Genomic DNA, 25,228 nt, shown 5'->3' with positions numbered 1-25,228 from the left:
CAGTGTCCCCAGGTCCCCAGAATGAATGCAGTGTCCCCAGGGAGTGAATGCAGTGTCCCCAGGGAATGAATACAGTGTCCCCAGGGAATGAATGCAGTGTCCCCAGGGGAGTGAATGCAGTGTCCCCAGGGAATGAGTGCAGTGTCCCCAGGGAATGAATGCAGTGCTCCCAGACTCAAGAGCAGTGGTTTAAAGCAAGGCCACCTCAAAGCATCTCAGTTCTGCACATGCTTGCTTGCTGTTTCGTTTTCTGTCAAGTTCTTGTGCAACATGCAGTCTTTGCCCGATACGCATCTGGGCTTTGCAGGGAAGACGGATGGTGGCCACTCCCAACCGCGAGCTGAATGAACTGTGCAAAATAAATGATCTGGTCTCAGGTGTTCTGTGATAGCAACAGGAAACAGAGAGACCAAAGTACCTCAGGGAACAACCCACCCAGCTTCGGAGACCCAAATTTCCTCACACTCTTGCTTCCTCTACCAGCCCTTGTGACACCTCACAACCACCTCCCGTCTCCATTGTGCCATCTTTGTTACATGCAGGCCAGCTAACCAACCATTCAGTGTTCCTTCACGCCAGGCCCCATGCCGGCACTGGCCACCGACCCTCTCGCTGAGGCACTGGAGTCCATCCCTGCTGGCTTCTTTCTTTCTCTCCAAAACATTTTCCACGCAAGCCTTGAGCGTAGCCTCTAGCACAGTGTGCCCACAGCCCTTTCCGTGTTGGGGCCAGTGTCCTAAGTATGTGCTGTCCTCTAGACACAGTGTGGCTAAGGACACTTGAAACGAGGCTCGGGTGGCTGAGGAACTGAACCGTAGTTTACTTCTTGTGAAGTTTAGACACAAGGGTCTGGGGGACAAGCTGACACCGCCCCGTGGAGTTTCAAGCCCCTCCGTGCTCCAGGGCCCCCATGCTCAGTTTCAGTTTCCTGATAATGACCTGCAGCACTCATCATGGCTGGGCCCCACTCATCACCTGTCCAGGCCACTGTCACACTGGTTTGCTTAGAGTCTGTGGAAACGGGAGCACAAGCTTCTGCCTCCACCCAGAACATTCTTCCCTACTCACAACCCCCACTCTTTTATCTCACTCTTTCTGGGTTTCCTTCTGGCTTCTTACACATGCTTTGGAAACTTTGTGTCACTGTGAGGGGCTGCACCAGTGCCAAGCTGCCCCTCACTGCCTGCCTGTCCACCAGAGATGTTCTCCAGAGATTCCCCAGGCTAACACAGGAAGGGGCTGTACGGGGAAGAGGGATGGCGGCCAGCAGGAAGGGCAGGACATGTGCCCACTTCCTTTCAGAATCAGCCATTGCAGGGAGGGCTAAGGAAATGGCGCATGGCCTTGGAGAGAGAGCATGGAGTTTTGGAAGTCCCACAGGCCTGACAGGGACATAGAAGTAGCGTGGTCAGGGGCACACCCCAGCTCTCATCCACTCAGGTGTTCTGTGAATACAATGTAGTGCCATCACCCTGTCTTGTTTGTAAGAAGAGTTGCACATTGTGTCCATACTTTAATCCCAGCTCTTGGGGGGTGGGGGGCAGAGTAAGGAAAATCTCTTTGAGTTTCAGGTCAGCCTGGGCTACATAGCCAGACCAGAAGAGGATTAGACATTGTGACAGCAGAAGGGGATGTCGCTGCAGTGTGGTGGCAGAAAGTCTGTGTGGACCCAATGTATCCCCAGGTGGAACCCTCCTGTGATGCCTGTGGTGTGTCGGGGAAGTGGGGGTGAGGGGTGGGGTATGGGTGAGGTTGGGGGTGTGTGGAACCCTCCTGTGATGCCTGTGTATGTATATGTGTGTATATGTCTGTGAATGTGTGTGATGTGTGTTTGGTATGTATGGTGGTGTGTGTGGTGTGTATGTGGTATGTGTGTGGTGTGTGTGTGTGTGGTGCATGTGGTATACGTGTATAGTGTGTGTGGTGTGTGGTATGTGTATGTATGTGTGTGTGTATGTGTATGTATGTGTGTGTGTGGTGTGTGTATGGTGTGTATGGTATATGTGTGTGGTGTGTGTGGTTTGTGTGGTTGTGTGGTGTGTGTTATGTGTGTAGTGTGTGGGGTGTGTGTGTGATATGGTGTTGTGTGTATGGTTTGTGGTGTGGTATGTGTGTGTGATATGGTGTTGTGTGTATGGTTTTGGTGTGGTATGTGTGTGTGTGTGTGTGTGTGTGTGGTGTGGTGTGTGTGTGTGTGTGTGTGTGTGTGTGTGTGTGTGTGGTGGTGTGTGGTCTGGTGTGTGGTGTGTGTGTGTGTGTGTGTGTGTGTGTATGGTGTATGTGTATATGGTGTGTGTGGTATGTGTGTGTATATGGTGTATGTGTATATGGTGTATATGTGTGTGTGTGTGTGTGTGTGTATAACCCTCCTGTGATGTCAATGTGTGGGAGAATAGAGATGGCCCTGAGGACCTCACAGCAGACCTGCAGCTCCAGCCCACAACCTCTGCAGATCAAAGTGAGGCATGGTCTGCAGGGCACTGAGCTGAGGTTGTGGGTTGGTTGGGAAGATTGACCTGGAGTCCCACAGGCAAGGCCTGGAGGTCGGTAGGCATGGCTGACAGGGATGTGTGGTGACACAACTCTCTTCTGCTTTCCTCTCGGTAAACTGGCAATGCTACCCCAGACCCCTATGCTGCTGGCACTGACTCCCCTCCTCCTGGAGGACAACTGGTCTTCCAACCCCAGGGTGCACTATGTATCCCTTTCTGGACACAGACCCTGGAGTGCGGCAGAGCTGCCCCACTCCTTGTCCTTAGGTGATGAATTTGATGTCCTTGGGAGCCTCAGTTTCCTTGAGTGTAAAGGGGGGGCGAACACAGGGCTTCTGCCCTGGAGGCATCAGGGCTGGAGGTGTGAACCAGCAAGGCACTTGTAGTCACTGGGGAAAGTGCTCCCACACCTGTGTGCAGCACATCCTCAGACCAGGGAGACCCCTGCCGAGGCCGCAGGGAGGATGGTTGAGCTTCGCCTCCGCTGGTACCAGCGGGGACTCGGGCACAGTCGCATGACGGGGATCATGCTGATAGGTCAAATCCCACTTTCCTGTATAAGTAACTGGGTCCCCTGGAGTCACTTTTGGAGGCTCTCTACTCTCTTCCAGATCCTCCCCACACCTCAGCTGCCATCCAATCAGAGGAGCTCTGCTGGAAAATGACCAGTCTCCATCACAAAAGGCCGCTGCAGAGCATTGTGTCCACGTAGGCTGGAAAAACACAGAAAGCCCCTGGGGAAAACCTCGGGGTAAGGTGAATGTTCAGGGCATACATTGGGAGAGTCAGTGCTTTCCAAAAATCTGTGTCCCTACTGTGTGTGTGTGTGTGTGTGTGTGTGTGTGTGTGTGTGTGTGAGAGAGAGAGAGAGAGAGAGAGAGAGAGAGAGAGAGAGAGAGAGAGGGAGGTGTGGTCTTAAGAAGGGGTGGAAAGAGAAGACCACACCCTTGTTTTCTAGTAGCTCATTTGGGGTCACCGAGGCCATGTTCGCAGGGGCTTTAACTACTCAGATGCCTCTTTCGTTTCCACCACAACCCAGGGATCTATGCTTTTATCTGCCCTGAGTAAGGCGTCTGAGACATAAGGTCTAGAAATCACCATTTGTCTGAGGCCACCCAATGGCCATCAATACTGAAATAGAGCTTTAAACCCCCCCCCCCGAGATTGACTTAAGGGCCTGAATCATATCCTTGTAATGCTGCTGAGACCTACTGTGTGCCAGTCGTTGAGCTCCAACTCTCCCGCAGACTGCCTGTGTGTTTCCACAAAAGCGAACACAGACGCTGAGAGAGGTTATGTACAGCCAGGAAGAGGCCGAGCAAAACTGTAACTCGGGCCTGCCCAGCACCCCTAAACCTCTCATGACCAAGAAAGGAAGAGAGATAAGCTCCTACATCCATTTATTACGGTGATCCTCACTTAGTAGTCAACTCAATTCAACAAGTATTTATTGAGCACATACTATATCTGGCATAGGGTAGACCATGATAACTCTGCCCTAGCTGATACCTTCAGGGAGTTCACTGTCCTGGGAATTCCCACAGGGTGCTGACACGGAAAAGCCATCTTAGAAGAGTTTAGTGGAAGTCCTTCCAGACATGGCTGCCTGGAGGAGGCAGCCCCATGAGTCTGTCTGCTTCTACCTGCGCTACCTGTGTAAGTCATTTATGTGTAAGTCTAAGCATCCTCGGAAGAGGTGACCCGAATTGTGCAGTATGACTAAAGAAATGTGTCATCCTTCAGCGAAGATCCCAGTCGAGCCCCCATCGCAGCTGCAGCTATAAGAAAGTGGGAGTGAGGGGTTGGGGATTTAGCTCAGTGGTAGAGCACTTGCCTAGCAAGCTCAAGGCCCTGGGTTCAGTCCCCAGCTCCGAAAAAAAGAACAAAAAAAACAAAAAAAACAAAAAAAAAAGAAAGTGGAAGTGAGAACAAGGTGATCACTTTGTCCATGTCAGGGTTACTATTGATGTCATTAACATCGCTTGGAAGGGAAAGGGTTAATTCGGCTCACCCTGCCACTTCATAGCCCATCACTGAAGGAGGTCAGGGCAGGAACTCAAGCACCGAAGGAACCTAGAGGCAGGAGCTGATACAGAGGCCATGGAGGGGTGCTGCTTACTGGCTTGCTCCTCATGGCTTGCTCAGCCTGCTTTCTTATAAAACCCAGGTCCACCAGTCCAGGGATGGCTCCACCCACAATGGGATGGCTCCACCCACAATGGACTGGCCCCACCCACAATGGCTGGGCCCTCCCACAATGGCTGGCCCCACCCACATCAGTCTCAAATTTTAAAAATGCCCTAGAGTTGGATCTTATGGAGACATTTTGTCAACTGAGGTTTCCTCCTTTCATATGAATCTAGCTAGTGTCAATCTGACAGAAAATTGGCCAGCGCACACTTCCACGGGCTTCTCGAGGGGGTAAGTAGAGTGGGCACGAGATTCTCAGAGCCCAGAAACACAGCCCAACAGACGGGGCACAGACGTGGTGAAAAGAGGGTAGCCACCACCCCAATTCACCTATGGCTTCTCAGAGTGAGGATTGCCTGCGGCTTCAGGGAGCCATGGAGGACTTCTGGTACCTAGAAAAAGCAAAGGGATGGGACTAGGGGAGTATGGGGGATTAGTGGAGCAGGGCGGTAAGGCATTAAACCCCAACCTAATGGGGAGGCTAAGGCTGGATGATTGCTGTTTCAAGGCTAGCCTGGACACTTTTTCTAAGACTCTGTTAGGGAAATAAGGAAGCTGTTTAGCCTGTGTGAGGCCCTGGGTTCAGTCTGCCTCCTTCCCTGCCTCCAAAGAAAACCCACTTTGCATATTCTTGTAACCTTAGCGGGGGAGGGGGTTATATCTTAGAAAATGTATCACTAATACCTGTGGGCTGCAGCTGGTTACACGGGATCAATTCACTTAGCCAGCCATCTAGTTTGACAGATCTGTGCAGAGCCCCTCCACACTAGGGGCTGTTTACTCTGCAGTTGTATAAAGTGCCTCCCGGCTCAGGCTCACTCTTCCTCTATACCCCACAACTGTCACCAAGACTGCATTTTTTGGGCTATTCATGAGAAACATCAGCAGCTCCCAAGACAACAGGGCAGCGAGTTCCATCTGGAGGAGCCGAGCTGGTAGGGAAGTTCTGTGGGCGTGGCTGGAAGCTGGTCCAGGCAGGAAGTTTGGAAGCCTCTGGCTCTTAGGGTTTCAAAGAAGAAAACAGAGAATTAGGACTGGGTGTGGTAGCATCCATAAAGCCAACACTAGGAAGGCTGAGGCAGGATAATTACTGTAGGCTTGAAGCCAGCCTGGGTTACAGTGGGGTGAGACTTTGTCCCAAACAACACCAATTAAAAAAAAAAAAAAATCAAAAAAGGCGGCTGGGAGGCAGGAGGGATGGCTCAACTGTTAAGATACTGGCTGCTCTTCCAGAGATCCTGAATTTGATGCCTAGCATCCACACGGAGGCTCATGACTGTAACTCCAGTTCCAGGGGATCTAATGCCAGCCTTTGGCCTGAGTGTTCTAGGTGCACACACATATACAACCGGCAAAGTAGCACATAAAATAGCACCGAATAAACACAAAGGCAGCCCCCGCCTGGTGGTACAGCCGGTAGCTCCAGCGCTGGTTTAGCGAAAGCAGGAGGATCAGGAGTCCAAGGTCATTCTCAGCACCGGAGCAAACCGAGCCAAATCCAAATGAAACACACACACACACACACACACACACACACACACACACACACACACACAAAGCAAGCAAAGGAAAAGAAAAAAATCCCCAAAACAAAACCAAAAATAGAGAATTCTTCAGGAAATCTGCACGGGCTAGATATGCAGTTAGCCTTACCTCCCAGATAAATGTGTGTGTGTGTGTGTGTGTGTGTGTGTGTGTGTGTGTGTGTGTGTGTGTGTGTCTCGCACGCGCACGTGTACAAACTGTGCACATGTGTAGGAGATCTGGGAAGTTTTCCTAATCCCTGCCCAGCTGTAGACCTTGCTCCGTCTGGTGCCCAGCCCGCCCTCCTCCTTCGTGGGCCAGAGCTGAGCTGCCAGGCGCCACCCCAGCCTTGTGTTGTGGCAGATGTTTTCGGATATACCATGGCAACCGCGGAACAGGATGTGCCTCTGTCGCTGGCCGGCCGCAGCAGGGCCAAGCCCACGCTCCCAGGCTGCCCTGTTCCCCTCCTCAGGATTCCTCTGGGGAGAACTGCCCAGGACCTGGTTCTGGTTCTGGTTCTAGAGAGTGGCAGATCCTGTACTTTGGATGGAGTCTGTCAGGGAGGAGGTGTGCACATCCCTGCGTTTGTGTGCGACTCTTGGTCCTTAAGGAGGCAGGAAGCAGAGGGTCTGGTCAGTGAATGGGCCACCCATTGTCCTCGGACTATTACAGCTTGTCCTTGAAGGATGACTTATGCCCCAGCCTTGATCAACTACTTCACAACTTCACATTGTACACAAGACCACAGTTCTGAGGGGCTTACTATGTGCTCATTACCCAGTGATTTCCCTCTCTCTCTCTCCGTCTCTGTCTCTGTTTCTCTGTCTCTCTCTGTGTCTCTCTGTCTGTCTCTCTTACTGTCTGTCTGTCTCTCTCTCTCTGTGTCTGTCTGTGTGTGTCTCTGTCTGTGTGTGAGTGTGTGTGTGTGTATTTGGGGAGGTGAGACATGGGTTTTCTCTATGTAGTCCTGTGATATATATATATATATATATATATATTATTTTTTTTTTAATAGGATTTTCCCTATGTTGATCAGGCTGGTTTCAAACTCACAACCCCCCTGCCTCAGTCCTCCCAGTTGCTGGATTATAGCTGTTTACCACCATACTTGGCTTACCTGGTAAATTTTAGGGGGGTGGGGTTTGAGACATGGTTTCTCTGTGTAGCCCTGTCTATCCTGGAACTTGCTCTGAACCATGCTGGTCTTGAACTCAGAGATCAACCTGTTGCTGACTCAGGAGTACTGGCTCGAAGGCGTGCACCACCACTGCTTGGCTTTACCTAGTAATATTTATAACTCTACCATGGGTTATTTTGTTTTTCCTCTTTTGTTTCTTTGTGAGCCAGGATGTCATGTAGCCTAGGCTGGCCTTGATCTCCCTTAAACTTTTGCAGAATTGAGTGTCTGCAGAATGACATTCCTCCCCTATCTCACCTCCCCAACCATCCTTCCTGTCAGTGCCTGTGACAGCAGCCATACAGCAGGAGTATGGGCCTGTGAGGAGTTCTACGTATATCATTAGGGATCCTCACAGCAGACATCACTGGCCCTGTTGGTAGCTCTGTCTTCACTGCATTTGTGTGCTCAGCTGTTTTGTTGAGACAGGGTCTTAGTATGTAAACCAGGCTAGCTTTGAACTTCTAATCCCACTGCCTCAGTCTTCCTAGTGCCAGGATGCATGTGTACCTATGCCACTTGGGGCCCTACTTGGATATCCAAGTTCAAGAACCATAGGAAACTTGGCTCTGATACAGCACTTTGGGGAGAAGACCCCCTCCCTTTCTCTCTTTTCTGTTGTTTTGTTTGTTTGTTTGTTTTTTGTTTTTGTTTGAAAAGGGCTGGAGAGATGGCTCAGTGGTTAAGAGCACTGACTGCTCTTCCAAAGGTCCTGAGTTCAAATCCCAGTAACCACACGGTGGCTCACAACCATCTGTAATGAGATCTGATGCCCTCTTCTGGTGTGTCTGAAGACAGCTACAGTGTACTTATATATAATAAATAAATAAATCTTAAAAAAAAAAAGAAAAGAAAAGGAGTCTCACTATGTAGTCTTAGCTGGCCTGGAACTTACTATATATATATATAGCCCAGGCTGGCCTCAAACACATAAAGATCCATCTACCTCTGTCACCAGAGTATTGGAATCAAAGACATCCACCCCCCAAGTCTCCCACCCCGTCCCCATTTCTGCCAGAATATACCTTTTAAAAATTTTTTTTTGCCATAGAGTCTTATGTAGCCCAGGCTAGCCTGAATCTATAGCCAAGACTGGCATTAGATTTCTGGTCTTACTGCCTCCACCTTTCAAGTGCTGGGGTCGCAGGTGGGCACCACCACTCCTGGGTCCTCAGTTCTCTCCTGTCCTTAAGTTGCTAGTTGTCAGGCCTCGTCACTACTTGTCACTCCCTACCAGCTCGATGCTCCCGGGCCTTTGAACTGTTCCTGGCTTTTCTATATCTCCAAGAAGGTGGGCAGAGGTGTGAGGGCTCCTCAGCCTCCAGCCTCCAGGACAGCAAGAGGCAAGCTTGCTTTGGAAACGTGGTCTCTTGTAGCTCAGGCTAACCTTGAACTCACTCTGTAGCTAAGGATGACCTGGAATTTCTGATGCTCCTGCCTCCACCTCCTCAGTGTTGGGGTTGCAGGCACAAGATGCCACATACAAGTTACTGTCTGCCCCCATGCCTGAAATTCAGCTTTGTGTACTTGACCCATGAGTCACATCCCAGCCCTGAATCGGGCTTTCAGTGTTAGATGCGGGTACATCCTCCTCTGGCTTGGGAGCTAATAAATAAAAATCTGGTGAACATTTTATTTGCTGCAACAGTTTACTAAGAAAGGAATTTCGGGCTGAAACTGGTTTCTTTACATGTCTACTTTAGGATACATAGGCAGTTTCCCTTTAAAAACACAGCAAATACTGGGGTGGAGAGATGGCTCAGGGGTTAAGGGCACTTCCAGAGGTCAGGAGTTCAGATCCCAGCACCCACACTGCGGCTCACAACCATCTGTAATGGGATCTGATGCCCTCTTCTGGTGTGTCTGAAGACAGCTAGAGTGTACTCATATACATAGAGTAAATAAATCTTTAAACACACATAGAACACACACACACACACACACACACACACACACACACACACACACCATATGGGAGGGGTGTAGCCAAGGTGCATGGGGCATGAAGTGGTGCCAACCTCTGAAGAGCTGAAGGTTAAGCCTTGGTTCACCTTCCCCAAAAGCAACAGGGGCTTTAAAGATGGCTCCATTAAAGGCACAGGTGCTTTTCTGCAGTCCTGGGTTATATCCTAGTGCCTGCAAGGTGGCTCGCCAACACACCATCATCTGTAACTCCAGCTCCAGGAGATCTGATGCCCTCTTCTGGCCTCCCTGGGCATCAAGCACATGCACTCAGATTTATGAGCAAAATATTCATATGCAAGAGCGAGAGCGAGAGCGAGAGAAAAGAAAAGGAAAGGAAAGAAAAGAAAAGAAAAAGAAAGAAAAGAAAAGAAAAGAAAAAGAAAAAGCTCTTGCCATGAACAAACACTGGGTTTTCCTCCGTGGAAAAAACCACTTGCACTGTACCCAGCCAGCCCTGGGACTGAGACCGTTACTCCACAGATAAACTCAAGGGAAAGACAGCCAACTGAAGGACCTTTCTTGCAGGGCCTGGAGCACATAGGTGATCTGGTCTTGGGAAAACCCATGTGCTGTTGGGTGTGCATGGTGGGCAAGGGGGGGCTGTGGGTGTTGTCTCAAAGTATGTATAGAATGTGGCAGAGTGCGAGCCTCCAGCACTTTCTTATTTCAGTGGTTTCTCCATACAGCGATCAGGATTCCCAGGGCATTATGGGAAAAATACACACTACTGGCCCCTGCCCCGGACCAGCTGTTCTCAATCCTCCTTAAGTTGCACCCTTTAACACAGTTGTGGTGACCTGCAACCATAAGATTACTTTGTTGTTACTTTGTAACTGTGATTTTGCTACTGTTACGAATCATAAGGTAAACATCTGATGGGCAGGGTAGCTGATATTCAACCCCTGTGAAAGGGTCGTTTGGTTCCCAAAGGAGTCTGGACCCACAGATTAACAACCACTGTCTTAGATCGTTTTGGGCTGGAGCCCAGAGAAGTGTGAGCCCCAGGTTGGTATCTCTTGGCATCTGAGAGGGAGCAGGAGAGATGGCTGGACAGTTCAGAGCACGTTTTATTCTGAACGGAGGACTGGGATTTGGCTCCCAGCACTCGCTTGCTTGTTCACTAATTTCAGCTCTTTTGATCTCCTTGGACACCAGGCAGGCATGTGGTGCACAGACATGTGAGCAAAACACCTATATGTAAAAAATAAAATCCTAAGATTTTTTCTTTTTTTTTTCTTTTTTTGGAGCTGGGGACTGAACCCAGGGCCTTGCGCTCGCTAGGCAAGCGCTCTACCACTGAGCTAAATCCCCAGCCCCCTAAGATATTTTTAAAGCCATATTTTATATGTAGTGTTACAGTTTGATCCAAATTAGATTTTTTGCCACCGACCCCTCCCTCCTTTCTATCCATGTTCCTTTGTTTTCTGTCTGAGGTGGAATTAAGGGACTGCATGCTAAGTGAGTGCACCGCCCACTGGCTTCTATGCCAGGCCATAACTAGAGTCTCACTTGGTAGCCTAGTGTTTTGTGTAGTTACTGACTGGTTTTGTCTGTCAACTTGACACAAGCTGGAGTTATCACAGAGAAAGGAGCCTTCCTTGAGGAAATGCCTCCATGAGACCCAGCTGTAAGGCATTTTCTCAATTAGTGATCAATGGGGGAAGGCTTGGCCCATTGTGGTTGGTGCCATACATGGGCTGGTGGCCCTGGGTTCTATAAGAAAGCAGGCTGAGCAAAGCCATGGGGAGCAAGTCAGTAAGCAGCACCCCTCCATGGCCTCGGCATCAGCTCCTGCTTCCTGACCTGCTTGAGTTCCTGTCCTGACTTCCTTTGGTGATGAACAGCAATGTGGAAGTGTAAGCTGAATAAACCCTTTCCTCCCCAGCTTGCTTTCTTGGTCAGGATGTTTTGTGCAGGAATAGAAACCCCGACTAGGGGTTGGGGATTTAGCTCAGTGGTAGAACACTTGCCTAGCAAGCACAAGGCCCTGGGTTCGGTCCCCAGCTCCAGAAAAAAAAAGAAAAAGAAAAAGAAAAAGAAAAAAAAAAAAAAAAAAAAGAAACCCCGACTAAGGCACCTGAATCTCAAGACGCTCCTCCTGCCTCAGCTTCCCAAGTGCTGGGGTTGCCGATGTGATCTTCCATACCCAGCTCCGGCCACAGCCAGGTCTTTCTTTTTGAAACGAGGACACATGTATCCCAGGCTGACTTCAAACTTGCCAAGGATAACATCTGACTCGTGCGTGGTCCTGGTTCTGGGCAAGCGTCATTGTGCCTGGTTAACCTCTCACTTAGCTTTCCACATTAAATTACTCCCGGTTAGTTTTGGTTTACACGCAAGGTGATCCAGGGCTGTTCACGTGGCAGCTTCACTGTGGTGAGGTGATGTGCCTATACCCATCGGTCTCCTGTGAATCCAGTTGGGTGACAAACTGGGATGACCTGGTGAAGAACTTCGGCACCTGTGGGCACCGGGCTTTGGGTTCTCCCTGTGCACACTGCAGGTCTGGAGTGTCTGGCATACCTAGTCTTCAGGTTGGGAGGGCAGGTTGGATAATCTTCCTCACCAGCAGTGACATTGCAGCCAACGTGGGGAAGACTGGGAGTATCCCTGGCTCTTCTGGACTGTGATTTTAAGACATGGTAACCTGACTTCTCCAGTGTCCAGGTATTGCATTGGGGACCTTAAATGTGACTCAAGGGGCCACACGGTGAGGAGTGTCACAGCTGATGTTAACTTTTAAGAGGTGTGGGCTAGTGGAAGAGTGCTTGGATCACTGGGGCGGTATCCTTCAGGACGGTACTGGGGACCATTCTGGTCCCTCCCCGAAGCTCCTCCGATGTCCATCAGTTTTCCTTTGCCCTGCCCTGCACATAGCCCAGCGTGACCTTTGCAATTATGAGCTGAGGACTCAAGATGCTTTATACTTTTAGATTTTTTTTAGGGGGGGGAGGGTTGTTTTGATACAGGATATCTGTAGCCTTGGTTGGGCTGGGAGTCACTGTGTAGACCAGGCTGGCCTTGGACTGAGATATCTGCCTGACCCTGCCTCTCAAGTGCTGGGATTAAAAGCGAAGACCACCAGGCATGACGTGTTTTGTCCTCGTCCAATCCCAGCCACAGGCAAGAGAACTGGAAGGAGGAGGTTGGGGTGGTGCCAGCACCATTGCTCTGGGTCTAACTCCTGCAGCTGTTGAGGAGAGCCTTGAACTCAGTAGGTTCAAGAAATCGAAGAAAGGCGCCCACAGTCACGATAGGGGAAAGGGCACACCGGGCGTCTTGGCAAGGGCCCGAGGCAAAACGCAGTACACACACAGGCACGCACTCACGGGACATGTATAAAGGAAGTGTTTATTCTCATCACGAGAAGCACGCAGACTATTATGTACAGTACACACCAACAGAAGTAAAAAAAAAAAGTGCACTATGCCTCTTCTACTGAAAATTCACAGTACAAAAGATACTGCCTTTTAAATATATAATATAAAAAACAAGAAAAACAATACAAAAAAAAAAAACCCATCGAAGTTGTAATGTGACGAAGGAACCTGGCACGGTGGTGGCTGCGGGCGTTTGAAAGGTGAAGGATGCGGTCTGGTGCCACTCCTCCTCTGGAGTGAGCTGTACCCATGTAGCAAGGAGCTCAGGACACAGGCAGAAGAGGAGGGAGTGTGAAGGGGTGGAGGGTAGGCGTTGGCAAGCCTCTATAAACTAGAGGGCGACCTTGAGAGGTTCAGGTGGTGTGGTCTTGGGCTGTGGTTCAGGGAACGCTGGGCCTGCACCACCTCTCGGCTGCCTGGCAAACCAAATCTCGTCCTTCACTGCCTACCTCAGGTTTTCGGGGTTTGCCGATGTCCGCATAGCCTGCGGGGATTCAGCAGGCTGGGTGGAGTAGTCAGGACCCAGGATGTCAACTGCATAGCAGAGTGACACACGTGGATGGGGGGTAGGGACGAGCTCAGGTGCTAATCTTAACCACCGGGACCGAAGTACCCAGCCACGAAAGATGAGAGCTGAACGGCTGCACGTAAATACACAGTATTTGTAAACGATTATTAAGGCACTCAGTTGTAAAAGAATAATTACAGGGTAGAGGAGGAAGCAGCTGTCTTCTCATGCAGCGAGGCCAAGGGGCCAGGGCAGCAGAGGCTGTGTGTCTAAGACAGGGACTGAAGGAGGGGCTGTGGTGTCTACCGCAAAAGGGAACGGGGTAGTCAACCCTTCTCCAGATGGCCCCTGGTGGCAGCACTGCAGATGGATCCAGGGCGACTTCCCTGCAAAGCTGGTGGACCCACACTGTGTGAGGAACAGCATACACCAGGTTGATCGAGTAGAATTCACTTATAAGTATAGTATGTATAATGCATACACAAGGCATATGCAAATACTTATATGCATATGTCCATACACAGTGGACTCTCACACCTCCACAGTAACAAAACCAAGGGGCTTTGGATAGGGGAACACCAATGACCTTCATCTGCTCTTACGGTCAGCAGGAACCTAGCCTCTAGGGTGGGAAGGAGAGTTTCCCTCACCAGCAGTGACATTGCAGCCAATGTGGGGAAGAGTGGGAGTTCCCTGGTCCTGCTGGATTGCACAGCTAGGCAAGGGACCCTAGGTACACCGGTTACCCTGAAGGCGTTGGGTGTGCCTCAAGAGCCCCGCTGAGCATCAGCCAACCCACTGGGGTTGGAAATGAATTCTCACACCAGTAACTGCCAGCGGGTAGAAGGTAACTCTTTTAGGGGGCGGTGATGTGTGATGTCTCTTGTGTTCTCGTCCTTGCTAAGGAGAAATGGTCCCCGAAGAGCAGGAGATTCGCAGGCCTTCCGGGGTGGTCCCTGAGATTGGTGCCCAAAAGTACAGGGCGGCTGTCAACATCTAATCTCTCTGAACTTGGTTCCATCCTGAGGCACCCTCCAGGCTTTTCTAGGGCAGAGGATGCTGGGTCGGATCTTCAGCTATAGCAATGGGAGCAGAGCAGTGCAGCCATCTGGGAACCTGTGAGAGCCACGGGGATGAACTGCATGTGGCCAGCAGGGCTTCCATACTGAGAACAAGGGGTGGGGGGTTTGGAAAGACACCTTGCTCTTAGTTCATGCAATCGGGCATCCAGACACCCCCCACCCCACCCCCCTGCCCAGTACCCATCTCCCTTACACGTCAGGAAGCCTTCTGTGTGGACATACAAGGCCACCACATGGCTCAGGCTTTTGGGAAGCTATGGAAGGGCAGGCGAGTGAGAGCGAGGAAGAGCAGCCGAGTTCCCAGACCATCGATCAGAGCAGAAGGCTCTTCTTTCAACAAGGACATTCGGTGAAATTGGCAGCCATCAAAACTGGTGGCTCAACGCTGCCTAAGTCCCTGTACCTTTGTTTGCTAAGATTACACACACACAGCTAAACTAGCCAGGCATAGAGCAGCTCACAGAGCTAACATTTTTGGGGGAGGGGTGGGGGGTGGAGGTCAAAGTTCTACACAGCCTTGAACCCAGGGATCCACCGGCCTCCCCATCACAAGCGTATGCGACCGACCGTGCCTGGCTGGAACAAACTTTTCCTGAGACAATACGGGAGTTGATGCCGCTGCTGAGGTACGCCGTAGCTTAGCGAGCGGGATAGTTTCACGGAAGCCTTTCGGGTTAAAGGCGGATCCGTGTTGACAGACAGAGCCAACCCTCCAGGAGGAGTGGAAACCATGACTGCAGGGATTCGGTTCTAAGGATGGGGAGGTTGCCGGGTGCACCAGTGCTTCTAAGGCAGGTGCAGGCAGTCTGCCAGCATCCAGAGACCTCCTCCAGTCCGCCCTCCTCCTGTCCTGGCTCTCTGAACAGAAATTACGGCTTTTCAAAATGAGGGTTTTCAAAAATCCTGCCGCTCTTACAGATGGGATTAAAAAACGCAGCGGAAGCCTATCATTACCAAATCTAGGGAATTATTTTGACACAAAAATTGACCCACCATGTGAAATTGAACTTGGCGACATCTATTAAGCTTGGCCTTTTCTTTTTTCTTTTTTTTTTTTTGCTTTTGTTGGCCGAGGGGAGAGTAGAAGAAACCCACAGGGTTTCAGGAAAAAGTGGATGATCGCTTTTTAAGGTGACTGCCATTGACAGGAGTGGGAAAATAAAGCCCTGTAAAAAAAAAAACATTAATTAAAAAAAAAAAAAAAAAAAGTCACGCCAGGTAGAAGAGTTCTGAGACAGAGCTCGCAAAGACCCCCACGGGAATGAAAAGAGAACTGGCCTGGATCCTGGAGACGCTCGGGCGTTCACCAGGATGGCCGTTTTGAGACTCCGTTCTAACCAGTGCGGTGGAGGCCCCCATCCGTGTACTTCCAGAACACACCATATCCTTAAAGATGCTGTGGTCTCACGGAACTGTCTGGCTGAACCAGTCAACCGCAGGATGGAGCTGTGGTCACCTCCACAAGGACTCCGTCTGCTCAAGAGGTAAAAGGGCAGCTGGCAAGTCTGAAGTGTAGGCGGGAAGGGTTTGGTCTGAGATATCCAAGGAGCAAAGGCAGCCTTCAAATACGTCCCCTGTCTTCCTGCCATGTTACAAGCAGCCCTGGGGCATCGCAAAAAACCAGTCAGCAAGCTTTCTACCGGGGCTCGCAGAGAAGACATCTGAAGCAGGTAACGCCATCTTCTGGTGGCAAGGTTATTTACCACTTCTGAGGTAGAATCGCACTCTGTGGCCCCGACTGCCCTTTAACTCACGATGGACCTGCCTCAGCCTCCTGAGGGTAGGATCACAAGTCTAGACCGTTTACCCTTAAAAAGGTTACGACTAAGCCTGGGGGCACGAAGGGATGACACCTGTGATCAAAACAGGATTTGGGAGGCTGAGGCAGGAGGATTGCTGTGAGTTTGAGGCCAGCTTGAGCTACAGGATGAGAGGCTACCTCAAAAATAAAAACAAAAGCCAAACCCTTGAGAGGCAGAGGCAGATGGATCCCTGCTGAGTTCGAGGCCTACCTGGTCTCCAGAGAAAGTTCCAAGGCAGCAGAGGGTACTGCAGAGAGAGAGGAAGGAAGGAAGGAAGGAAGAAAGAAAAGAGGAGGAAGAGGAAGAAAAGGAAGAAGGGAAAGAAGGAAGGAAGGAAGGCAGTCAGCCAGCCAGACAGTGGTCGCACACACTGTTAATCCCAGCACTAGGGAGGTAGAGGCAGGCAGATCTCTGAGTTTGAGGCCAGCCTGGTCTACAGAGAAACCCTATCTCAAAACACCAAACCAAACCAAAACCCAAAACCACCAACAGAGCCCAGGTGATGTCACAGGGCTGTGCGCCACCATTTGCCGAACACCAAGTCAAGGCTTTCTGCTGGTCGGCCTCGCTGCTTGTCTCTTTTCACGATGGGCACCAGGAGAGGACCATGATTTGAACTCAGAGCCCAGGCCCCCTGCTTCATTGAGCTAACCTGCACTCATACCTGTGCTGTGGCCAAGCCTCCTCTGCCCCATCGTTACAGCATGGCAAGCTGGAGACAAGGAAGCAGTATTCTATTCTCCCCATGGGAAGGGACACTTCGTAAACATCTGTGAAGCTTTTTTTTAACAGACTCTCTCCTCTCAGAGTGGCTCCTGGGGAGCGTCCTGTAAGAAAGTACCCGTTGCTGACCTGCCTTTCCTTTCAACAAATGTGGAGATGGCACTGAACGAGAGCCTTGGGTGGGGGTGGGGGTCACAGTGTCTCAGCGGGATGAACCACATCCCAGACCCACGACCTCATGTCCTGAGGTCCGGAGGTGGTCTGAATCCCAAACAGGATGCCTTGTTAGCAGCAGACAAGGCTCAGCAGTGCCCTTCTCTGTGACTGGGTGATGTAAGCTTGAAGCCAGCAGCTGAGGACCCATCCCCCACCCCCTCGACCGTGGGCACCAGGACTGTTATACGGGCCGCTGCCACTAAGTGCCTTCCTCTGATGATATTTTCTCACTGTTCTTGGGATAGTCAGGTTCAAAGTCTTGATGCTTCTGCGGGTCACCACCCTCAAAAGAATAAAACAAACCAAACCCAAAACCCCCCACAATTCTCTTGGAAAAACCCTTCTGGACACAGCATTGTTCCTCGGATCGAGCCTTGGTCATTACTATTTTATAAATGAAATGCACAGTGAGCGGAGAGGTAGGCCTTGTGTTGTCCTTGGAGGATTCTCCCTCGAGGACCGGATTGAGCCAGGAACATGGGCAGCGGGGACCTCACCACTGTGGCTCCTTTACTCGTTGCAAACTGAGTATTTTGTATGTACACACAGTTTTTTTTTTTTCTCTCACTCTCTCCACCAGGCTGGCCCAACACTCACCAAGTAGCTGAAGATGACTTTGAACTTCTAATCCTTCTGCTTCCACCTCCAGTGTTGGGATGTGGGTGTGTGCAGCCTTGTCTGGTTTTTATGGGCTGCTGGGGAATCAAAGCGAGGGCTTGGCGCATGTCAGGTACACACTCCCAACAACGGAGACAAAGCCCCAGTCTGTGTGTATGCATCTGAACCGGACTCCGGGCTGACAGTTCCCGGGTTGCCCAGGCCCCACCCCTGGGTGTCCCCCCTCACAGGTTCTAGGCGGGGAAAGCTCAGAAGGCTGAAGTCGTTAACACAAATCAAGACTCGAGAGCGGATCAAGACGTTATGAAGACCTCGCAGAGCCGGAAGCTAGTCAGCTTTTGTTCACCCTCACTGGGCTTTTCAAGTTCTCTGGGGCGGATTTCCCTGATGGTTTGGAGGTCGCAGAGGGGTCCCTAGGTGCGGCCTGGGGTTCGGGCAAGAAGGAAGAGAGAGTGCACTTGGCATCCTGTGAGTCGGCGATGGTTGACGTGTCAGCCTCACTGGACAGGTCCTCCGTGGAGAAGTTGAGACTTCCCAGCTTGGCGAGGGAATGGGAACGTTTCAGTGGGGAGGACACGGTGAGGCCGGCCAGGCGGAGCCGCGTCTCGATCTCCTGCGCCCGCTGCTTCACCAGCCCTGGCTTCCCTCGGACACTGTGGATGCTGTCGCTGCTGGAGCTCCGGGTCAGGTTGGAGCTGATGGAGGAGGGGGTGGGGGTGTAGCACGCGGACTTCAGGAAGTCTTTAGAGAAGTCTTTACTGGTGTGATCTAGGCGGAGGAGGAGGGTAGGCGGAGGGCTCTTCTGTGAGGCTCCGCCCACAGGCTTCTCTTCAGTTCCAGCTTGGCTGTCTAGGGCTGGGTGTGCAGGCTCCTGACCCTCCTCGGGGATGCTGGCCTCCAACCTGCTGGCGGCACTGTCCCGGCAGGTAGATGGTGAGTCTGAAGGCAGGCTCTTCAACCTCTCCAGCTCTTTGGTGTGCTTTCGGACCAGGCCTGCCTTCTGCAACTGGATGATGGACTCCTGATGTTGCATCAGGTAGCTATTGGCGGTCGGCTTCTCCCCCTCTTGACTGAACAGGAGCCTCAGGTCCTTTGAGGGCTTCGGATCTTTCTTGGTCGACAGTTCTTCCTTTGCCGCCGCCTCCGTATTGGCTGCGTTCTTATCACAGTGGGAATTCTTCGACGGGAGAGATTTCTGAAGGGCTTTCGAGGTCTCTCTGGAAGGCTCTGGAAGGCTTGCTGGTGGTTCCGGGGCAGACCCGGCTCCAGAACCACTGACATCTGGCTTCCTGGAGCCCGCTGGTAGTAGGAATGGAGAGGTGTTGGCTGGACCTGAGGTTGGCCTCTCCGGAGCTCGGGACCTGCTGCTCGTGTGGGCCATTGGGGAAGACGTGACGTGGGGGAGGAAGGTCGGCTGGGTGCAGATGGCAGAGGAGCTGGGGTCTTCATGCCGCTCCATGAAGGCCTCAGGAGCCCCGCCAGCTGCCGGGTACATGCAGTCGGCACAGGATGTATAGGGAGGCTTCACTTTGCTGAGGATCCCAAACACCGCATCACGCTGCAAGAGACAGAGGACAGTGAGGCGGCTTGATGCCATGCCAAAGACCAAAAGCACGAAGAGGGTAGCCATGGTAGGGGAGGGTGGCTGGCTGGCTGGCTGGCGCCGTGGTGGGGGAGGGGCAGTGCTTTCATTTCATTTGTTCAGGATTACAGACCCCTAGGGACACACTGGATTGTGAACAGAGGTCAGCACAGTGTAAGAGATGTCTTGATTTTCCACAAGCCAAGATGTTGTCCTGGGCAGACCTTAAGCCATACGACTGGGATAGACTCCCAGTACCCCCCCCCCTTTCTCTGTCTGTTTCCATCACCCACCAGGCTGACCCTTCCCTGGCCATGGTCTGGAAAGCAGGGTGCAGGCTCCAGGGGGCTGGAGAACCAGCTCACTGGTTAAGAGTACTTCCTGCTCTTCCAGAGGATTTGAGTTCAGTTCCTGGCACCCGTGCCCGACAGCTCACAACTGCCTGTAACTCCCAGGTATCCAACGCCTCTGCCTTCTGTGACCACTGGCATTCATGTGCATGTATGTACACACACAGAGATGCCATTAAGAATAAAATTTAGGGGCTGGAGAGATGACTCAGTGGTTAAGAGCACTGATTGCTCTTCCAGAGGTCCTGAGTTCAATTCCCAGCAACCACATAGTGGCTCACAATCATCTGTAATGGGATCCAATGCCCTCTTCTGGTGCTTCTGAAGACAGCTACAATGTACTTATACATGAAATAAATAAATCTTTAAAAAAAAATAAATAAAATTTAAAAACATCAAGAAGGGCTGGAGAGATGGCTCAGCGGTTAAGAGCACTGACTGCTCTTCCAGAGGTCCTGAGATCAATTCCCACCAACCACATGGTGGCTCATGACCATCTATTATGGGATCTGCTGCCCTCTTCTGGTGAGTCTGAGGGCAGCTACAGTGTACTTGTATTATGTAAATAAATTAAAAAAAAAAAAGGAACTGAACAGAATTGACTCTGCACCATAGAAAGAGGGTTCTCCTGGGCTGAGAGAGTTTGCCATGGGGGCAACCGCAGTCTGAATACAGCAAAACCCTTCCCTGGCAGCACGCCTTGTAGCTCGGAACCCCTAGTCGCCATGATGGAGGGAGGGGCAGAAATGGTATTTAGACCACCTCCAACACAAACTCAAACATACTTAACTCCATGTTATGCTGTCTCCCAAGGGACTTGCCTTTGGTCACTGGGGCTCAGTGAACAGGACAAGGACTTCTCTTTGGCCTCCCTGTGATTGGCGATGAAGGAGGTGAGAAGGGTAAGGGCGGCTGAGGGAGCCAGCTCTCTTCCTGCTGCCCAACAGTGAGACCCCCTCAACTTGTGGGATAAGCAGCCTTCCAGACGCTGGGTTGGGAGGGGGGGGTTGTCTCATAATTCTGCTACAAATGCAGCCTTCGTGACCTCTTTCCATAATTCCAAGAGGTTCATGTCACTCTGCATGGCCAACGCCTGACTCAGGCTCACAGGCTGTGCTCTTACCCACCAGCTTAGCCCGTCACCTCTCCCTCTGCTTAGAGTCCCCTGTGCTTCCCTGGGTGCCCAGGACACGGCACCCAGCTGTGCCAACATGCCAGGGGGCTCAGCCATCTCTCACCTCCATCACCTCACTGCAGCACGCACGCAGCTACGGTCCCTCACACAGGGGAGTCTCTGCCCAGATCATAGCTCCCTGATCAGCACTGCTCCTCAGCCTGGGCTTAGCAAGTCGCTCCCCATTAGGCCACAGATGATGCACCTCCCTTCTGGGTCAAGCTCTGTCCTCCTTTGTGCCCTTGTGAATAAGTTTGCCTTCCTTTGTTTCATACATGTGGGGCTCAGAGACACAGAGCAGGACCCCGCACTGGTCTGACCCACCTCTAGGTCTAATTCTGCCAGGTTCTGGTGCCAAGTTCCCTGAGCCCATACCCAAGCTGCTCTCCTGGTCACCATGGAGTGACTCACGGTCAGGTCACTGGGGCTAGCCGCAGGACAGTGGTTCCAGACAAAGGCGTTTTACAACATCTGTTCTCTCTGAGGGAAGTGGTGGGCAGAGGGGGAGGCATGTAGTTCCTCTTTGGTCTGCAACATACTTCATTACTTAGAGGACAGCAGTGAACTGCCTGGGGTGGCTAGGTCTGTCTGTCAGTCTGTCTGTCTGTCTCATTCTCCCTCCCTCAGCATTGTAGCACAAAGTTAAATACAAACCAACTTCCTACCTTGGTGTCCCCACTGAGAGTCGTCACTGCCTGTGGAGTGGCAGGGATGGCCAGGGAACATGAAGTTTCTGACCCCAAGCCTTTGGTGAGTACCCGAGAGGCAGAACCCAAAAGCGGCAGCTCCCTTGGCCCTCTGCAAGGACAGCCCCGCTTCTAGGTCACTGCCAGATGTTGGAACAAGGAAGACAGGACCTGGGACCAGCGACTTTCTGAGCAGCCTGAGGTTGTAGCTAACCAAGGCACACGGCGCATCACCCCTCAAGGATGGTGGCTATGAGGGACCCGGAGAGCTCGGTATTAACACAAGGCAGAAGATGAGACACCTGGCGAAGCTAACCCACACACGCTGTCACTCTGCCACAGGGGACCACTTAGGAAGGAGATGGCACCTCTGGAGATTTGTTTCAAAGCCATCTGAGATGAAAAGGTTGGGGGGTGAGGGGGATGGGCACTGCTGAGGGTGCATCGATATGACTCGGGAACACCCCGTATTGACACAGTGAGAACTGGGACAACGGCATGACTCGGGAGCCCCACCTTAGATAAGGGGGTCTTCTGCAAGGCTTGAGTGTCCCCACTGTGTGCACGTGCTACCTAGGCAGGTATAGCAGTCCCCTTCCCTCTGAAATAAATCCCGTGCGCTGAAGTGGGGACTGCACAGTGAGGGCTGCGGGTCGGGTAGAGATGATGTGGCATGCTGCTCCCCACCGCGGTCCCCAGCCTACCTCAAAGTCATCGGGACAGCTCCTCTTGCTGTTGTTGTTATTTAGGTTTTCCTGGTCAAGCAAACCTCTCTCCAGCTGCGTGGAGGCCCGCCTCCACCTCCCCGGTCTTGGGCTGCCGTCCTTCTCCAGCTCCTCCACCTGAGGCAAAGAGCCGCTGCGGGCTTTGGGGCTCCCAAACTCCAGTTTCCTCTTTACATCCTTTTCACACAGCCTGTCACCTTCCTGGGGACTCGGGATCAGCTTGCGCACCTCCACTGGCTGAGCCTCATCCTCTAACAGAGCATCCCTCTCAAGGTCTTCTAAGTGGACCAGGCCACCCGCACCATCACGGTGGGGAAGGAGGAGGGGGTCCGAGAGTCTTCGGAAACAACAGGGGAGAGAGGGTCCTCCCGAGGGTAGGCTTCTCGGGAGCCCGGGGTGGGTGGCATCTTCCAAACAGGGCAGCTGAGTATCCAGGGTGCCATCCAAGGTCTCTGGCAAGAACTCACTGGGCTCTGCTATGGGGTCATCTGCCGGCTGCTGGCGCCACAGTTTGTTATGTCGCTGTTTGCTGTAAGGAGTAAGGGCAGGAGGTGAGCTGAGAGCAGTACCAGCAGGTCCTAGAGGGCCGGGTAGGGGACGGGGTCAGGAAGCAGCCTTCCCTCTATTCACAGCCTACAGGAGCATCCTTTGGAGACTGCTTGCCATGCGGTAACAATGTGGCAGCTGCAGAGGGAGCTTTGACTGGAGGTTACGCCCCCTCCACCTTCCTGTTTGTGCTTATCTTATTGTGTGAATCTTAGTCACCACACGGAGGGCTCCAACCATGAGAGTATCAACCTTTTCACACCTACAATGTGAGAAAACTCAGGGGTCAAGGCAGAAGGCATGCATCAAGCTCTCTGCACACCAGGGTCCTGAGGCAAATGGAGATTCCAGAAAACTCCCAAGTATTTGTTTCAAGCAGAGACTACAGGTCTGTTCTAAATGAGTTCCTCTTTTTATTCCTTTCTTTTTAAGAATCAAGCTCAGGCTAGCCCCAAACTTATTATGTAGCCAAAGCTAGACTTGAGTTCCTGATTCTTCTACCTCTTTCCTTCCAAGTGCTGGGATTACATGCCTGGCTGGAATGAATTCTCCTGATATTTTTTTTTTCTTTTCTCCTGATATTTTTAATTATTACTTGCATCTGACAGCAGACATTCTACCACTACCAATGCCAGCCTTATGGCATTAAAAAAGTTATTTTTTACTAATCCTTGAGAATTTCATACCATATATTTGATCATACTTACCCTGGCTTCACCACCCCAATTTCTGTCTTTTAAAACTACCCACTGAGTCCAGTTTATGTTGCCATAACTCATGGATATAGGTCATGTCAGAGCATGGGCAACCCACCAGGAGCCTCCCTCAGAAGCATCAACTGTCAATGGCTTTCAAGTCAGGGGCAGGGGCTGGCACTGCTTTTATAACACCTTTGAAGGTATAAGCCACGAATAAAAGCAGAGAGAAAGAACTTTACATGACAGAGGTAATCACCAAGATCGCCTCCACCTCCCAGGCTTCAGAGTGAATCCACACTGTGGGGTATGTGGGGTGAGACCGAGAAGCAACTACAGATTGCCTGCAGAAGCTCATCCGTGCACTCCCTCCACTGACTGCAATCCAGGTTCACACCCCACAGTGTGGGTCTTCATGAGACCCTTGGCTAGACTGCGATGTGGGAAAGAAGGCATCAGGTGAACTGGGTCAGGCAACCTTCACTCCAGTTCCCTAAGCTAAGGGAGAGCAATGCATACTTTACCTCCTCCTGCTATTGCCTGGGAACCTGATAGATACTCTTTGAAACAATGTAACAGCCCAGAGATGGCTACAGTGGTTCTCCCAGCCTGCCCAACCCGGCAGGAACACTCTGCCTCTGGATTCCTTCTGTTCTACCCAGAAATAATCCAGGTGGCTGCTTGTGCAGACTGGACACGGAGCTGGGAGAAAGTGAGTCCTCAGATACTGGCATCTGTTCCAGCAGGGTAGGACCTCTGGGGGGAACCCTTACCACCCTTACCACCCCGCCACACATACCCCCCACCCACCTCGTGCAGCAAGTGCTTTCTCTTGTGGCAGTCAATGCATGTGGGTGTAAACCTCTTTCCTGGCACACCTGAAGTCACTGTGTGACATGAGACAAGTTAACCTGTCAGCGTTGCCTCCCTCTGCTCACTTGTAAAGCAAGAAGCTGAACTTTACACTAAGGTGTGGAGCAGTTTTAGCAGCCACACTGGTGAACTTCTGGGAGTCACCTTGCAAAGGACCTGTAGTGATTGCTCCTGCATCCTCACAGAGCCATGCCAGTTCTTAAACTGTAGTAAAGTGTGCCATCTCGATCACTTCTATCTACACAGCCTGGCAGGACAATTCCCAACACCGCGACACCACCGTCTCCGTAACTGTCCCTGGTGCAGAATGCACACCACCCACTAGTCTCTGTCCCTTCCCTAGCCTCTGGCCACCAAGATCGCATTCTCCATCTCTAGGGACCTCACACAAGCTGGGGCCACACAATTTTTCCTGATGGCCCCAGAGTTTGCTTGGAATGCACTACACATCAGAATTGCCCTTTTATGGCGTGAGGAGATGGGACCTTGATAAATGGCAGAGGCCGGACTTGAATTTCCGGGTCAGGCAGTTTTCTAGCTTCAGTTCCCTATGCAGCTTCACCCACAATCAGGAGCTCCTTCATCCAACTGCCTTCCTCCAGTGGACAGAAGAAGATTCCTGTGTGCTCTCCCTGTTTACTGACCCACTCATCCACTGGCGGACTCCGCCTCTGTGCTACCGTGAACAACACTACCTTCAACACAACCTGTGAGCCCGTCCTTCTAGTCTTCCGGGTGTACCATGAGGGACCACCAGCAACTGAGGCCCGGGTGTCACATCCTTAACTTAGAAGATGAACTGGGCTTGGGGGAATATTGCAGGGCTCATGTGTGGCAAATCAGACTCTTCAGCCTTGAGTTTGGCATAAAGCAGGTACTTAGGAAATGAATTCACTCAAGCCCACACCACATACCAGGAC

The 25,228-nt window shown here is 51.6% G+C and overlaps 1 protein-coding gene across 1 annotated transcript in view; it reads right to left on the bottom strand.

The window, feature by feature from the left end:
* Positions 1 to 17,414: 17,414 nt before the first annotated feature.
* The window catches only part of Ssh1 (slingshot protein phosphatase 1), a 56,501-nt gene continuing 48,687 nt past the window's right edge, over positions 17,415 to 25,228 (bottom strand). The window contains exons 14-15 of the mRNA XM_032886634.1: positions 22,174 to 22,723; positions 17,415 to 19,235 (exon numbers count right to left, since the gene is read on the bottom strand). Coding sequence (XP_032742525.1) covers positions 18,009 to 19,235; positions 22,174 to 22,723 — 1,777 coding nt within the window. The 3' untranslated portion in view covers positions 17,415 to 18,008. The remainder of the gene's footprint in view (positions 19,236 to 22,173; positions 22,724 to 25,228) is intronic.

The sequence above is a fragment of the Rattus rattus genome, chromosome 16 (assembly GCF_011064425.1).
Source record: "Rattus rattus isolate New Zealand chromosome 16, Rrattus_CSIRO_v1, whole genome shotgun sequence".
NCBI classification, from domain to species: domain Eukaryota; kingdom Metazoa; phylum Chordata; class Mammalia; order Rodentia; family Muridae; genus Rattus; species Rattus rattus.
Note: the sequence above shows the minus strand (reverse complement) of the source record. Positions and strands in the feature narration are given on the sequence as shown.